This window comes from Carassius auratus, chromosome 25 (assembly GCF_003368295.1).
Source record: "Carassius auratus strain Wakin chromosome 25, ASM336829v1, whole genome shotgun sequence".
In the NCBI taxonomy this organism is placed as follows: domain Eukaryota; kingdom Metazoa; phylum Chordata; class Actinopteri; order Cypriniformes; family Cyprinidae; genus Carassius; species Carassius auratus.
The window spans coordinates 2,707,890-2,724,828 of record NC_039267.1 but is presented as its reverse complement, the minus strand read 5'-3'; the positions used below and the strand labels follow the sequence as shown (position 1 = coordinate 2,724,828).

General features: G+C 35.5%; 1 protein-coding gene across 5 annotated transcripts in view; it reads right to left on the bottom strand.

The window, feature by feature from the left end:
* Nucleotides 1-8,592, bottom strand: part of irak4 (interleukin-1 receptor-associated kinase 4) — a 13,048-nt gene extending 4,456 nt beyond the window's left edge. The window contains exons 1-5 of one of the 5 annotated variants that reach the window (XM_026202046.1): nucleotides 8,047-8,592; nucleotides 7,282-7,454; nucleotides 4,041-4,217; nucleotides 658-821; nucleotides 407-471 (exon numbers count right to left, since the gene is read on the bottom strand). In XM_026202046.1, coding sequence (XP_026057831.1) covers nucleotides 407-471; nucleotides 658-821; nucleotides 4,041-4,217; nucleotides 7,282-7,454; nucleotides 8,047-8,204 — 737 coding nt within the window. In that variant the 5' untranslated portion in view covers nucleotides 8,205-8,592. Of the gene's footprint in view, nucleotides 1-406; nucleotides 472-657; nucleotides 822-4,040; nucleotides 4,218-4,719; nucleotides 4,893-5,484; nucleotides 6,029-7,281; nucleotides 7,455-8,046 lie in introns of those variants that run through there. The other 4 variants (XM_026202049.1, XM_026202048.1, XM_026202045.1 and 1 more) reach the window with 4 other exon arrangements.
* Between the last annotated feature and the right edge of the window lie 8,347 nt (nucleotides 8,593-16,939).

Below are 16,939 nucleotides of genomic sequence, written 5' to 3'. Positions count from 1 at the left end.
CATGCATAAACCCAAACAGTATATATTTAGAAAATATTTACATGTATATACACTTATATATTTATATTCTTATATTTTATATTATATACGTATTAATATATTTAATATGTAAACATAGCATTTTTTATATTTACATGCATGTGTTTGTATTTATATATACATAATGCATATACACACACAGTACACAAATATATTATGTCATTGGATGCACTTAATTAATCATTTGACAGCACTAATATTTATTCCATCTTTATATAATGGTACAAATGAGGAATATATTATTATTTATAAATATGATGCATGACATATAATAATTTTAAAAAATATAATCAATCCCTACTATTTTATAATGTAAAGTAAATGGTAATAAAATATGAAACGTAGTAATTTTTAAATCTAAAGTTACCTCCTGAGGGTTTGAATCTCTTGATTAAACTGAGTCTTGAGTTCTTCAAATGAGCTGCCGTCCAACTACAACATATCAGAAATCAGATGTGACTATTATGTGCTGATAGACACTTTAGGAGTTAATTCACATCATATTTACTATGTGCATTAATACAAATGCAGAATATAGGTGGCAAACACATGAAACCTGATGGCTTTCTTAGTTAATTACAGTAAATAAAACATTATTTCCGAGTGCTGCTGACTCACAGGATTGAGTTTTTTCACAGCTACTTCTGTGCCGCCCATAGAGCCTCTGAACACGATGCCAAAGCCACCGGTGCCTAGCAAACACCCGCCGTCCTTCAGGGGCCGCTCGTCCCAGCCGCTCGTTATGACCGTCAGCTCCCGGTGCGTGAACGTGTAGAAACCTGCTGGAGAGAGGTGCCTCATTCTGTTCAGTCTCTGGTGGAAAAAGCTTTTATGTACAATTATTTTTACATAAAATACAGTGCAATACATACAATTCGAATTAAGTCAGAAAGTCAGAATTCCAAGAAATAAACTAAGAATTGCGAGATATAAAGTCAGAATTGCGAGATATAAAAGAATTGAGAGATATAAAGTCAGAATTGCGAGATATAAAGTCAGAATTGCGATATAAACTAAGAATTGTGAGATATAAAGTCAGAATTGCGAGATATAAAGTCAGAATTGCGAGATATAAAGTTAGAATTGCGAGATATAAAGTCAGAATTGCGAGATATAAAAGAATTTGCGAGATATAAAGTCAGAATTGCGAGATATAAAGTTAGAATTGTGAGATATAAAGTCAGAATTGCGAGATATAAACTAAGAATTGTGAGATATAAAGTCAGAATTGCGAGATATAAAAGAATTTGCGAGATATAAAGTCAGAATTGCGAGATATAAAGTTAGAATTGTGAGATATAAAGTCAGAATTGCGAGATATAAACTAAGAATTGCGAGATATAAAGTTAGAATTGTGAGATATAAAGTCAGAATTGCGAGATATAAACTAAGAATTGTGAGATATAAACTAAGAATTGCGAGATATAAAGTCAGAATTGTGAGATATAAAGTCAGAATTGCGAGATATAAAGTCAGAATTGTGAGATATAAAGTCAGAATTGCGAGATATAAACTAAGAATTGTGAGATATAAAGTCAGAATTGTGAGATATAAACTAAGAATTGCGAGATATAAAGTCAGAATTGTGAGATATAAAGTCAGAATTGTGAGATATAAACTAAGAATTGTGAGATATAAAGTCAGAATTGTGAGATATAAAGTCAGAATTGTGAGATATAAACTAAGAATTGTGAGATATAAAGTCAGAATTGTGAGATATAAACTAAGAATTGTGAGATATAAAGTCAGAATTGTGAGATATAAAGTCAGAATTGTGAGATATAAAGTCAGAATTGTGAGATATAAACTAAGAATTGTGAGATATAAAGTCAGAATTGTGAGATATAAAGTCAGAATTGTGAGATATAACTAAGAATTGTGAGATATAAAGTCAGAATTGTGAGATATAAAGTCAGAATTGTGAGATATAAACTAAGAATTGTGAGATATAAAGTCAGAATTGTGAGATATAAACTAAGAATTGTGAGATATAAAGTCAGAATTGTGAGATATAAAGTCAGAATTGTGAGATATAAAGTCAGAATTGTGAGATATAAAGTCAGAATTGCGAGATATAAAGTCAGAATTGCGAGATATAAAGTCAGAATTGTGAGATATAAACTAAGAATTGTGAGATATAAAGTCAGAATTGTGAGATATAAACTAAGAATTGTGAGATATAAAGTCAGAATTGTGAGATATAAAGTCAGAATTGTGAGATATAAAGTCAGAATTGTGAGATATAAACTAAGAATTGTGAGATATAAAGTCAGAATTGTGAGATATAAAGTCAGAATTGCGAGATATAAAGTCAGAATTGCGAGATATAAAGTCAGAATTGTGAGATATAAAGTCAGAATTGCGAGATATAAAGTCAGAATTGCGAGATATAAAGTCAGAATTGTGAGATATAAAGTCAGAATTGTGAGATATAAACTAAGAATTGTGAGATATAAAGTCAGAATTGTGAGATATAAAGTCAGAATTGCGAGATATAAAGTCAGAATTGCGAGATATAAAGTCAGAATTGTGAGATATAAAGTCAGAATTGTGAGATATAAACTAAGAATTGTGAGATATAAAGTCAGAATTGTGAGATATAAAGTCAGAATTGTGAGATATAAAGTCAGAATTGCGAGATATAAAGTCAGAATTGTGAGATATAAAGTCAGAATTGTGAGATATAAAGTCAGAATTGTGAGATATAAAGTCAGAATTGTGAGATATAAAGTCAGAATTGTGAGATATAAACTAAGAATTGTGAGATATAAAGTCAGAATTGCGAGATATAAAGTCAGAATTGTGAGATATAAACTAAGAATTGCGAGATATAAAGTCAGAATTGTGAGATATAAAGTCAGAATTGCGAGATATAAAGTCAGAATTAGGAGATATTAAATCAGAATTGCGAGATATAAAGTCAGAATTGTGAGATATAAAGTTAGAATTGTGAGATATAAAGTCAGAATTGTGAGATATATACTCAGAATTGTGAGATATAAAGTCAGAATTGCGAGATATAAACTAAGAATTGCGAGATATAAACTAAGAATTGCGAGATATAAACTAAGAATTGCGAGATATAAAGTCAGAATTGCGAGATATAAAGTCAGAATTGTGAGATATAAAGTTAGAATTGCTAGATATAAAGTCAGAATTGTGAGATATAAACTAAGAATTGCGAGATATAAAGTCAGAATTGCGAGATATAAAGTCAGAATTGTGAGATATAAAGTCAGAATTGTGAGATATAAACTAAGAATTGTGAGATATAAAGTCAGAATTGCGAGATATAAAGTCAGAATTGTGAGATATAAACTAAGAATTGCGAGATATAAAGTCAGAATTGTGAGATATAAAGTCAGAATTGCGAGATATAAAGTCAGAATTGTGAGATATAAAGTCAGAATTAGGAGATATTAAATCAGAATTGCGAGATATAAAGTCAGAATTGTGAGATATAAAGTTAGAATTGTGAGATATAAAGTCAGAATTGCGAGATATAAACTAAGAATTGCGAGATATAAACTAAGAATTGCGAGATATAAACTAAGAATTGCGAGATATAAAGTCAGAATTGTGAGATATAAAGTCAGAATTGCGAGATATAAAGTCAGAATTGTGAGATATAAAGTCAGAATTAGGAGATATTAAATCAGAATTGCGAGATATAAAGTCAGAATTGTGAGATATAAAGTTAGAATTGCGAGATATAAACTAAGAATTGCGAGATATAAACTAAGAATTGCGAGATATAAACTAAGAATTGCGAGATATAAAGTCAGAATTGCGAGATATAAAGTCAGAATTGTGAGATATAAAGTTAGAATTGCTAGATATAAATTTAGAACAATGAGATATAAACTCTTTTTTTTTCAGTGGTACAAACATGCTTTGATAGTATAGTGTCCTTCACCTGCTAGTAAAAAGATTCCAGAGATGATATCTGGTGTGTGAATAATGGTTGGTTTGAGTGTGTGTGTCAGGTGACAGAAGCAGACCTTCAGTGTCGCTCCAGGTGTTCTCCTCCGGCACACTGCTGCTGTCCGGCTCCATCACCACGGCTCTGCTGACAGGTTTGGTGACCTTAGGACGGATGCACGCCTGCAGACACGCCTCGGACGGACGCAACACTGCTTCACACTTCAGGGTGCTGACCGATGAGCTGGAGGAGCCTGCTGTCAAACATCAGCACCACACTGAGAACTACAGACCTTACTGAGATCATACGATAAAGCAAACCAAATACAACATGATTTATACAACACAAATAACAAACAACAGTAGTTGACCATTGTGCTGGACAGAAAGACAAGATAAATGTGATCCTGGACCACAAGACCAGCCATGAGGGTCAACTTTTTGAAATTGAGATTTATACATCATCTGAAGCTAAATAAGCTTTTTTATCATTTGAAATATTTGTCTGAGATATAACTATATGAAAATCTGGAACCTGAGGGAGCAAAAAAAAAAAAAAAAAAATGGAGAAAATCATCTTTAAAAAAAATGTGACTTTAAAATCAAAGACAGTTGTAAGCCTGAGAGAAAAGTTAAGTTTCTAACTTTGATTTAAATTCAGACTCTATGGAAATGAGTCATATAGATAGAGGGATACTATTCCACAATTTCTGACCAGAAATAGAACAAGTGAAGACAAGTGAAGCTGAGCTGGAGTACCAGCAGAGACGGGGCAGGGGCTGTGATCAGGCAGCAGGACGCTGACGGCGGCGAGCAGCTGGTGACGGAGCAGGATCTCCACCAGATCTCCAACACTGCAGTCTGTGGTTCCCCAGTCGAACAGCAGCTCCATCGTGGGACTCTTTCCCTGCAGAACCACCGCCTCAAACCTCCTGAAGACACACAGAAGACAGTCAGCACACGCCTAGCAACCACACAGAACACCCTGGCAACCGCACTAACAAAATACATCAATCACATTTTCAAACTGCTACAACTAAAGTTTAAATATTTTTTTATTAGTATATATTTTATAATTTATTATAAATATTATATATTATATAAAATACTTTTGTCAGTTATACATTATTAACATTATTTTATATTTCTTTATTACACACACACACAACTGCATTTATGATTTTTGATAAATCAACAATAAAATAAAAGCAATGACAAAAACTTATACTAAACTGAATTGAAAACAGAATATTAAGATTGATTTAATTCAAATTATTTATAAACAACATAATGGTATATAGCCAAATAATATATAAATACTGATAAAATAACGGAACAATCAATACAGCGATAAAATGAACTGAAGTAATTGATCTAATTTGGTAACTGGAATAATAATTAAATAATTATGATAATAATTAATAATTATTATTCAAAAACCATTTTGTTTATAAATAAGATATTACATAAAATATTATATTAAAATATTAAATTGACATGATTGCGAGTGTATCTGTTCATCACCGGATGTGCTGCTGCGAGTAGCGCGGTTCTCCGGAGGCTCCGCGGATCTCCGTCGCGACGCTCCTCCAGGTCTGCTGCGGGTCCAGCAGGTCTGACAGGGCTCTCAGCGCGGAGAACCGGAGCTTCCGGACCGGGGTGTCCCGCGTCACGTCGCACATGATCCGTTATCAGCGGCTGTCCTTCACTAATCACGCTCAGATCTCCCGAGAATGAACCTCTTCGACAGATTGAGAAACTTCCTCAGTCTGTTGTCATTTCCCCTTTCTACAACATCCGCTTTAAGATCAACCTAAATGGTGTTACAGCGTAGAAAAGTTTAAAGGATATCTACGCAAGCACCAGGCGTCAAAGTCAGTATTATGCATTAAAAAGTGCGTTTTTACTATAGAGATACAATACAGTCGGCTACAAGTCGTGGAAAGTTGTTATTCCTGCAGAGGGCGCTGAACGCGATGTCTCAAGGCCGACTGTGATTGGTTCTGCCTGACCTGCGCTGAGAAAAGTAACAGTTGTAACATGAAAACGCACGTTTCGTCCTGATTTTTTTCTCAACAATATTTTATTTTAATTGTAGTTTTCTTCACCTTAACAAATATATATCTTTATTATATGTTGAACGTTATTGTTATAATTATTTTTTTATAACTCGATCGCGCTCAAAGTAATGATTGACAAGCAACTTCACCAATCAGCATTTAATATATCGTTGACGTTTAAAGGCGGGTAAATGTGAATCAACCGAAATCCCAGTAAAAAATTAAATAAAAATATATAAGTAAATAAATCTAGATTTTGTGTTCATTAAATGTCTGTAACTCGAAATATTTGTGGAATTTAATATCAAAGAATTGCTTGTCAAAGTAAAATCGACCAATCACAGTCCGCTACGAGTATTTAATATGATAATTATTGTCATTTTTATAATTGTAATTATTAATACTTTAACTTTTTTCATTTTACTTTACTTTAAAATATATATATATATTTGTCAATTATTAGTAGCTTATTATTATTATTATTATTATTATTAATTTTCTCTTTTTTATTTGTATGTGATTTATAAATCATTGCATGTAATAGAATTAAACCATTTTAGTCTGTTTTTATACAGTTTATAGTGAAGCTGCTGCAGTGTATGTAGCCTACTGGACCGCTAGATGGCGCTAATGAATTGAGTTTCCTGCTTTAAGTCTTTTAAAATGAGAAAACTTATGTACAAAAATGCGCATTTACTGGTTCAGCTGGGCTTTAGTCCGTTTACCTTCAATTTTTGGAGTTAGTCTGATGATTTTTAGTGTACTGTTTTGTTATTTATCGCTTTACAATGCAGTGTAAATGCCATAAGTACAGGTCTTGTTTATAACATTTAAAGTGTAAATTGATGTTCTGATAATAAATATGCATGTAATATAATCAAAAATATTGCAATAAATCAAACAAATGCAAAGTAATTTTAACAAATGCTGTTACACTTTTGGACTTTGCATGAATTTGTACATCATCTGAAGCTGAATAAGCTTTGTTATCATTTGAAATATTTGTCTGAGATATAACTATAAGAAAATCTGGAACCTGAGGGAGCAAAAAATAAATAAAAAAAATGGAGAAAATCATCTTTAAAAAAAAATGTGACTTTAAAATCAAAGTCAGTTGTAAGCCTGAGAGAAAAGTTAAGTTTCTAACTTTGATTTAAATTCAGACTCTATGGAAATGAGTCATATAGATAGAGGGATACTATTCCACAATTTCTGACCAGAAATAGAACAAGTGAAGACAAGTGAAGCTGAGCTGGAGTACCAGCAGAGACGGGGCAGGGGCTGTGATCAGGCAGCAGGACGCTGACGGCGGCGAGCAGCTGGTGACGGAGCAGGATCTCCACCAGATCTCCAACACTGCAGTCTGTGGTTCCCCAGTCGAACAGCAGCTCCATCGTGGGACTCTTTCCCTGCAGAACCACCGCCTCAAACCTCCTGAAGACACACAGAAGACAGTCAGCACACGCCTAGCAACCACACAGAACACCCTGGCAACCGCACTAACAAAATACATCAATCACATTTTCAAACTGCTACAACTAAAGTTTAAATATTTTTTTATTAGTATATATTTTATAATTTATTATAAATATTATATATTATATAAAATACTTTTGTCAGTTATACATTATTAACATTATTTTATATTTCTTTATTACACACACACACAACTGCATTTATGATTTTTGATAAATCAACAATAAAATAAAAGCAATGACAAAAACTTATACTAAACTGAATTGAAAACAGAATATTAAGATTAATTTAATTCAAATTATTTATAAACAACATAATGGTATATAGCCAAATAATATATAAATACTGATAAAATAACGGAACAATCAATACAGCGATAAAATGAACTGAAGTAATTGATCTAATTTGGTAACTGGAATAATAATTAAATAATTATGATAATAATTAATAATTATTATTCAAAAACCATTTTGTTTATAAATAAGATATTACATAAAATATTATATTAAAATATTAAATTGACATGATTGCGAGTGTATCTGTTCATCACCGGATGTGCTGCTGCGAGTAGCGCGGTTCTCCGGAGGCTCCGCGGATCTCCGTCGCGACGCTCCTCCAGGTCTGCTGCGGGTCCAGCAGGTCTGACAGGGCTCTCAGCGCGGAGAACCGGAGCTTCCGGACCGGGGTGTCCCGCGTCACGTCGCACATGATCCGTTATCAGCGGCTGTCCTTCACTAATCACGCTCAGATCTCCCGAGAATGAACCTCTTCGACAGATTGAGAAACTTCCTCAGTCTGTTGTCATTTCCCCTTTCTACAACATCCGCTTTAAGATCAACCTAAATGGTGTTACAGCGTAGAAAAGTTTAAAGGATATCTACGCAAGCACCAGGCGTCAAAGTCAGTATTATGCATTAAAAAGTGCGTTTTTACTATAGAGATACAATACAGTCGGCTACAAGTCGTGGAAAGTTGTTATTCCTGCAGAGGGCGCTGAACGCGATGTCTCAAGGCCGACTGTGATTGGTTCTGCCTGACCTGCGCTGAGAAAAGTAACAGTTGTAACATGAAAACGCACGTTTCGTCCTGATTTTTTTCTCAACAATATTTTATTTTAATTGTAGTTTTCTTCACCTTAACAAATATATATCTTTATTATATGTTGAACGTTATTGTTATAATTATTTTTTTATAACTCGATCGCGCTCAAAGTAATGATTGACAAGCAACTTCACCAATCAGCATTTAATATATCGTTGACGTTTAAAGGCGGGTAAATGTGAATCAACCGAAATCCCAGTAAAAAATTAAATAAAAATATATAAGTAAATAAATCTAGATTTTGTGTTCATTAAATGTCTGTAACTCGAAATATTTGTGGAATTTAATATCAAAGAATTGCTTGTCAAAGTAAAATCGACCAATCACAGTCCGCTACGAGTATTTAATATGATAATTATTGTCATTTTTATAATTGTAATTATTAATACTTTAACTTTTTTCATTTTACTTTACTTTAAAATATATATATATATTTGTCAATTATTAGTAGCTTATTATTATTATTATTATTATTATTAATTTTCTCTTTTTTATTTGTATGTGATTTATAAATCATTGCATGTAATAGAATTAAACCATTTTAGTCTGTTTTTATACAGTTTATAGTGAAGCTGCTGCAGTGTATGTAGCCTACTGGACCGCTAGATGGCGCTAATGAATTGAGTTTCCTGCTTTAAGTCTTTTAAAATGAGAAAACTTATGTACAAAAATGCGCATTTACTGGTTCAGCTGGGCTTTAGTCCGTTTACCTTCAATTTTTGGAGTTAGTCTGATGATTTTTAGTGTACTGTTTTGTTATTTATCGCTTTACAATGCAGTGTAAATGCCATAAGTACAGGTCTTGTTTATAACATTTAAAGTGTAAATTGATGTTCTGATAATAAATATGCATGTAATATAATCAAAAATATTGCAATAAATCAAACAAATGCAAAGTAATTTTAACAAATGCTGTTACACTTTTGGACTTTGCATGAATTTAATGAAGATTGCATGATTAATTTGTACTACAGAGTGTTATAATCATTTGCTTGGAAAGATTATTATACATGCTTTTCGATTATTCTTTGTGTTTTCAGGCTCCAGAAGCATTGAAGAACCTTAAGGAGATGTTTTTGAAAGGTTGTGGTGAATGAGGGAGTGTTTTTCTTCTCTCTGACAGATGCACACGGGATTATATTCTCTCGTTCTCTCTGTGGTCTTCAGACTGGATGCCAAAACGCGCCGGTTTCACTGAGAACCCCAGAAAACAGGATGCACCCTGAATCGTGACCTGCTCTGAGTGTCACAGATGATTACGTTAATGATTCAGGCGTACACAAGCTGGAGTGTTTGCTTCAACACGGAGACATCCGCGGTGGCCCATTTACTCCGGACACCTGGCTTTAGCGCAGTAGAGGATGTTTAATACACATCTGTCACTCTGTGTTATCTAGTTTTAATGTACACACCACTCCAGGGGCTTTCGGCTCGTTTATATCTTTAAACAAATAATTACACGAACGCATCTGTGCAGAAAAGTAACTGGATTAATCATGTTTGCAGTGTGATAGAAAGCGCGCTGATGGCATGTTGGACTGAGACGGGCTCCAGGTGCAGCTGTGATGTCATTTCCTGTCTGGAAAAGTGAAGTCGAACACCTGGGATTGATTTGTGAATGCTTTTAAGGAATCTTATATTAAAAAAAAAAAACAGCCACCAGTCACTAGAATACCATGGTAAATATGCTGACTTATTTTAATTGAATAGTCTTAATGAACTGATGTCGTTTCCTCACCTGTGTATAGAGGGCAGCAGTGAGCTTCAGAGAAACAGGGTTAAAGCAGGGGTGTCAAAATCAGTTTCTGGAGGGCCAGAGCCCTGCAGAGTTTTGTTCCAGCCCTGCTTCAACACACATACCACGTAGCTTTTCAAATAAGCCTGAAGGACTTGATTAGTTGGATCAGGTGTGTTTAATTAGGGTTGAAGCTAAACTCTGCAGTGCTCCGGTCCTCCAGGACTTATATTTTCTGAACATATGAGTGCCATTGTCTGCCCGGGCAGAATTCACCATCTTGATTGTAGGGTGTTGTTGGGTGGGTGGAAGTTTTGTTTTCACTTTTTTACTTTTTAGCACATCACTATGTAGTTTCTAGATTATTTGGGGTGTTTGCCAGGACTTATCAAAGGCATGGTGAGAGCTCAGCGTGCTGCAACTTAAGAAAACACATGAAAATCAAAAAAGCATCTAGAAAAAAAAAAAATCTTATTCGTTTGACAGCACATGTCCTGCAAATCCTCACAAGTGTGTCTTTAAAAAAGAAACATGGATGCCAGCAGGTTAACCTGTTTTGGTTTTGTCCGTGCTTCTCGTAACATCTGATCTTAAGGGTTGCTAAAAAGAACATTATTTTGTATTATTGGTGTAATGCAATGCGTTTATGTGGTTTAAGGTAAAAAAAAACAGTATTTTCCATACTGTGCATTATTGATTCTCCTCTTTGCCCCGCCTTCTGAAAGTGTAGATTTTTACAAATCTCATTGGTCTGAAAAGTGAGGTGTGCTCTGATTGGCCAGCTATCCAGTGCAGTGTGATTGGACGAATGCCTCAAGCATGTGACGGAAATGTTACGCCCCTCACCATACTGTGATGATGATAGTGTGTGTGCTGCGATGAGTCAAAACCAGTAAAACCCACTACAAACAAGGCATTTGTTGCATCCAGGGAAGAAACTATTTAAAAATGTAAACGTACTTACAGACTGTGAGCCAGAAGCGTCAGACTGTCCTCGCAAAGATGGAGCTGCCTCACTTTATAGAAACAGACACCGGTTTCAGGAGTTCGTCTTGCAGATTATAACACGAGAAGAAATTTAATACTGCTGTGAACACTCACACTATACATTTTGCTGTGTTTTGAACTTTGACCCTGACATTTCAGCGTCCCACAGAGGGTTCATTTGATAAGAACAGAGTAAGCAAGAGAAGGTCGGTGTGGAGAAAACCATATTAAGAGGCCTTGATAAATCTATACCTCGAGTGCTCAGAACAATCTCCTTGGACTGATCTTAAGTCAGGGCTAAAGGGCAGCTTCTCAGGAGCACTACAGAGCAGGAGCTCGAGGGACTAGTCAGTGAAGCTGATCAAGGCTTAACTTATTCTGTGGGAATCAGAGGGGAGTCAGACTGAACCGCTGACCCCTGATTAGACACAAATCACTCCCTCCGGCACTGGCCACTCATTGATTATAATGAAGCTCTTCAGGCCGTTACCCAGGATTCCCCTCTCATGCTCGTCAAAGTGACAGTCTCTTCTGATATCAGCTTTACTGAAGCGCCTCATTGTAATCTCAGGAGGTATAATACTGTATTTGTCAATTAACTTTTCTGTCTTTGTTTCCAGTGTTTTTAGTAATAATTTTGGATTTTATGTCTCTTTATTATGTCTTTGAGTGTAGAAATGTAGATTTTTGCTCTATTTGAATGAATGAAATTAAATATGCTGCATTTTTCGCCATCTGAAACCCCAGGGTGACGAAATACAATTAGGTAAATTGGTAGTGGGCAGGCTTCACAAACCAAAACAGAGACCGATATTCTGGCCCAGAACGCACATTTTCAAAAGAGAACAACTGACTGTAGCATTTGTTTTGCATATAAAGATGTATGTTAGCTGACCATGTTTCTTGCATTGGTTTGAATGAAAATGCAAATTCATTCTTTGACACAAAGTGTCACTGGTAACGCTGTACACAAAGGCATTACAGACATGATGAAATTAAATTGACCAATGGGATCAATCACTGTGGATTAGCTTCACGCAAAGAAGGGGTTTGGAAAAAATGAATCGAGCAAGTCATTTGGGAGTCATTGAGCAAATACAGTATGAGAAGACAATGAAAGTGTATTTCGACCTTGCATGCATGCACTTTAATTCAATTTAACTTAGTTTTGGCTTGATTTCTGTCAGTATGAAAAATGAATCAAGAACCTTTTCAGAATAACACTTTTTTTTTTTTTTTTCGCAATGGAAATGGAAAGTTCATGTTGAATGTATTGGATTATGGGATACAATATTTCACAGAGTGTTTTGGACTGCACATTTTGGCACATGTAGTAGATCATCTTGATATCCTATTGATACGTGGCACAGTATTCTACAGGAATAGTGTGAGAAGTGTATTACACTGAACACAAACATCCTGTTGTAAATCATACCTGCAGTCCATTGAGGTCAGTGTATCTATAAGAGCCACAGAAAGACAAATAGAGAAGCTTTATGGAAATATAATAAGTGAATGAATACATGAAGTCTTTAAATGGGTTTGCTAATGCTTTCTTTGTGATGTAGAGGAAAGGGAGCTTTTGTGGACTGTGTTTACATTTGCCTGTTCGGACGTTTGACTAGAATTGACATAAATGGTGTGAAGCACATTCAGGCTGTAGAGTCAGTGTTTTCATCCAGGCCTTGGCCCTTCTCACGGATGTACAAACACTGCTTGGCTTGGCTAACTCGTCTCACGTTTGAAAAGACACGGACACACGCTGCAGCTAAATAAACAGCCTTCAGGCTTTCTTGTTGGATTTCTGAAAATCTTCAAAGGGTCTTTAGCTTGCGATACAAAAGGGACGTGTGACAAAAGCAGCGCTTGTTTCCTATGCGGGTCTGTGCGTGTTAGAGTCGGTCAGGTGTTGAGCTTTGTGTTTTAGCTCTTCGGTGTCTCTGATGTGATCTTCAATGGACCCCGCGGATCATACAGGTGTATCTGAACACAATCGCATTCAGCTCAATGAGATCCAAGCAGTTCAGACTTCAACAAGGAGGAAGTATTATTAGGAACCTTTGTTCTTATTAAAGCAATAGGACATGCACTCATAATTTCTAATGCTACAGTATTTATATTTTAGCAAGTTATTTTACTACAAGTTTCCTTTCAGCCATGAAGTAAAGGAAGATGTTTTGTCCGGAGTTTGGCTTCGATTTCTGATGATAATTTGGGAAATCTGACTATATTGGCTAGTTTTGCAGATACTGATAACTAAACTGTAAAATCTGGCCAATAACCAATTAATTGGTTGGTACTTTGGCAGATACTGACCTAGCTTAGATTGAACTTCCGATGAAAATATGTGCTGATACTGATAAGTGATAACTAGGCCCTAAGTAAGTAAGATCTGGCAAATAACTAATAATCAACCAATAAATTTGCTGACAGGCTACTGATTATTAAGTTGTAAAATGTGGCTGATACAAATGATTCGCGAATCTGCTCCAAACTCCCGAACTGACTCAAATGATTCGCGAACCCACTACGAACTCCCGAACTGATTCAAATGATTTGCGATCCCCAAACTGACTCAAATGATTCGCGAAAACGCTACGAACTTCCAAACTGATTTAAATGATTTGAGATCCCCAAACTGACTCAAATGATTCGCGAACCCGCTTTGAACTCCCGAACTGACTCAAATGATTCGCGAACCCGCTACGAACTCCCGAACTGACTCAAATGATTCGCGAATACGCTACGAACTTCCAAACTGATTTAAATGATTTGCGATCCCCAAACTGACTCAAATGATTCGCGAACCCACTTTGAACTCCCGAACTGACTCAAATGATTCGCGAACCCACTACGAACTCCCGAACTGATTCAAATGATTTGCGATTCCCAAACTGACTCAAATGATTCGCGAACCCGCTTTGAACTCCCGAACTGACTCAAATGATTCGCGAACCCGCTTTGAACTCCCGAACTGATTCAAATGATTCGCGATCCCCAAACTGACTCAAATGATTCGCGAACCCGCTTTGAACTCCCGAAATGACTCAAATGATTTGCGAATACGCTACGAACTTCCAAATTGATTCAAATGATTTGAGATCCCCAAACTGACTCAAATGATTCGCGAAGCCGCTACGAACTCCCGAACTGATTCAAATGATTTGCGATCCCCAAACTGACTCAAATGATTCGCAAACCCACTTTGAACTTCCAAACTGATTCAAATGATTCGCGATCCGCTCCGAAATCCCGGACTGACTAAAATGATTCGCGAACCTGTGTTATCTTTCACTTTCTTTTCTTCATGTTTTGCTTTGGCATTCACTCTATAACATTTTCTTCATTCATGCATAAACCTAATTGTAGCTATGTTCAATTATATTATTGAAAGGCATCAATCTGAAAATCAAAACAATTCTTTATTTATTTTGCAATCTGTTATTATTACAGTTTTTTTTTTTAGGATTTTGTTTTAGGCAAAAATAATCTTTAAAATACAATATGAGTTTATATTAGTTTGATTTTGTCAACTCTCTTTGTCTGAGTTGCAAGGTGTCAGGTCCAGTGTTGGGAAGGTTACTTTGGAAATGTTATAGGTTACAGATTACAAAATACCTTATTTAAAATGTAATATGTAGTGTCACTGTTTCAAGTGACTTTAAGTAATGCAACTGATTTGATTACTTTTTGATTACTTTTCTAAATTTCTATTGTTTTCACATTTTTATTATTTTGAATCCTATAAAGCAGGCAGGGTTAATGTTACAGTGGTACTCAACACTGATTACTCTTAGATTTCAGAATCCTTCTTCACTTGAATTAAGATTGTAAAGTACAACCACCTCAAAATAGGACTTTAGCAGCTCTTTGTACTTTGCGATCTTTTTTAGGTTAAATACAGATTTAAAATCATAAGTTATCTATAGTTTAATAGCTATGATACTGTTTTTTAAATCAAATCTTTGCATAGCTATGACAGGAAACACTGGCATCTAACAATGCCTTGGAAAAAGGCAGTTAATCTAAAAATAAAATAAAATAAATAAATATTAATTTACATAAACCAAAATAGGAAATGAAACAGTTATGGAATAAGCATGTGTCATATTCTGTGTCTTCTAGAAACATTGGTGTCTCATATTTTAAATATGTATATGTGTGAAAATATTCACTGTAACTCCCTAATCATTAACAATATCATAATTAACTGTAATTTAATTACAGTTTACATTACATTAACAGATTACAGCTACATTTATTTTGCAATTAAATACGTAATTTAGTTACATGTAACTAGTTATTGTCCAACACTGGTCAGGTCTGATGATAAAAGATAAAGTACTGAATTTTTCAAGGATAAAGTACTGAATTTTTCAAGTGTTGGAATGGAAATGGCAGATGAGGGATGGAACAGGGATGTTCACAAACTGTCTCTAACGAATGTCCTCCGAAAGTCCGCCAGCGAGCGTCAAAAAGCGGACCAAATCCGGACGTCCTCCGAATGTCCGCCATTGAACGCTATAAAGCGGACGTACTGCGGAACTAAGCGGATGTTCAGAACGTCCGGGGGACGTCCCCTGTTTGCTGGGGAACTGACTCAAATGATTCACGATCCTGCTACGAACTCCCGAACTGATTCAAATGATTCGCGAACCTGCTTTGTACTCCGGAACTGACTCAAATGATTCGCGATCCCGCTACGAACTCCTGAACTGATTCAAATGATTTGCGATTCCCAAACTGACTCAAATGATTCGCAAACCCGCTCCGAACTCTCGAATTGATTCAAATGATTTGCAAACCCGATCCGAACTCTCGAATTGATTCAAATGATTCGCAAACCTGCTCCGAACAAAAAAAAGGTCCGCAGGACGTCCTCTAAATGGCCTCTGCGAACATCCCCGGACGTCAGCGTGTAGGGTCCGCTTGACGTCGAGCGGATGTTCACAAAATCGTTCACCGGACATTCATGGGGACATTCACAGGACGTGCAGCGGCCATTCAGGACGTGTAGGGTATTTCCGCTTTAAATCCTCTAAATGTCATTTTATTGTACTTTTAAACTAATCAAAGACAAAAGACACGCTGTATGAAGCAAAATATGTTTATTTTAATTGAACAATCATAAAGTTGCAGGGATATTTTAGTGTGTGTGTGTGCGTGTTTTGGTGGATAGTGTGTCCGCGTGTCTCTGGTTGTCAATTGTGGTTAGTCGATGGCATTTCTTCGCATTGTTTTCTAACCTAAAACAACAAAATTAACATATTCAGTAGTGTCATGACATTATATTTTATATATCGTTTATCCATTGACAAAATATTTGTAAAGACCGAAATTTAGCGGACATATGCCTTTTTTGCCGCATATAGGCGTCTCAGTGTGTATTTTTACCATATGGAAATTAAATATTTAGGTTCAATATCTGCCAATATTATATACGTTTAATCATTTCAGCTTTACAAGCTAACTTTAGCTTAGAAAGTGTTCACATAGCCTAACGTCAGCAGTCACGTGGGACAATTTCAGAAAAGGTTAAAAGCTGCGGTAGGTAACTTTTGACGCTCTAGCGGTTAATAAACAGAACTGCTTGCGTCTTGCGGAAGAACATCATAGCCGG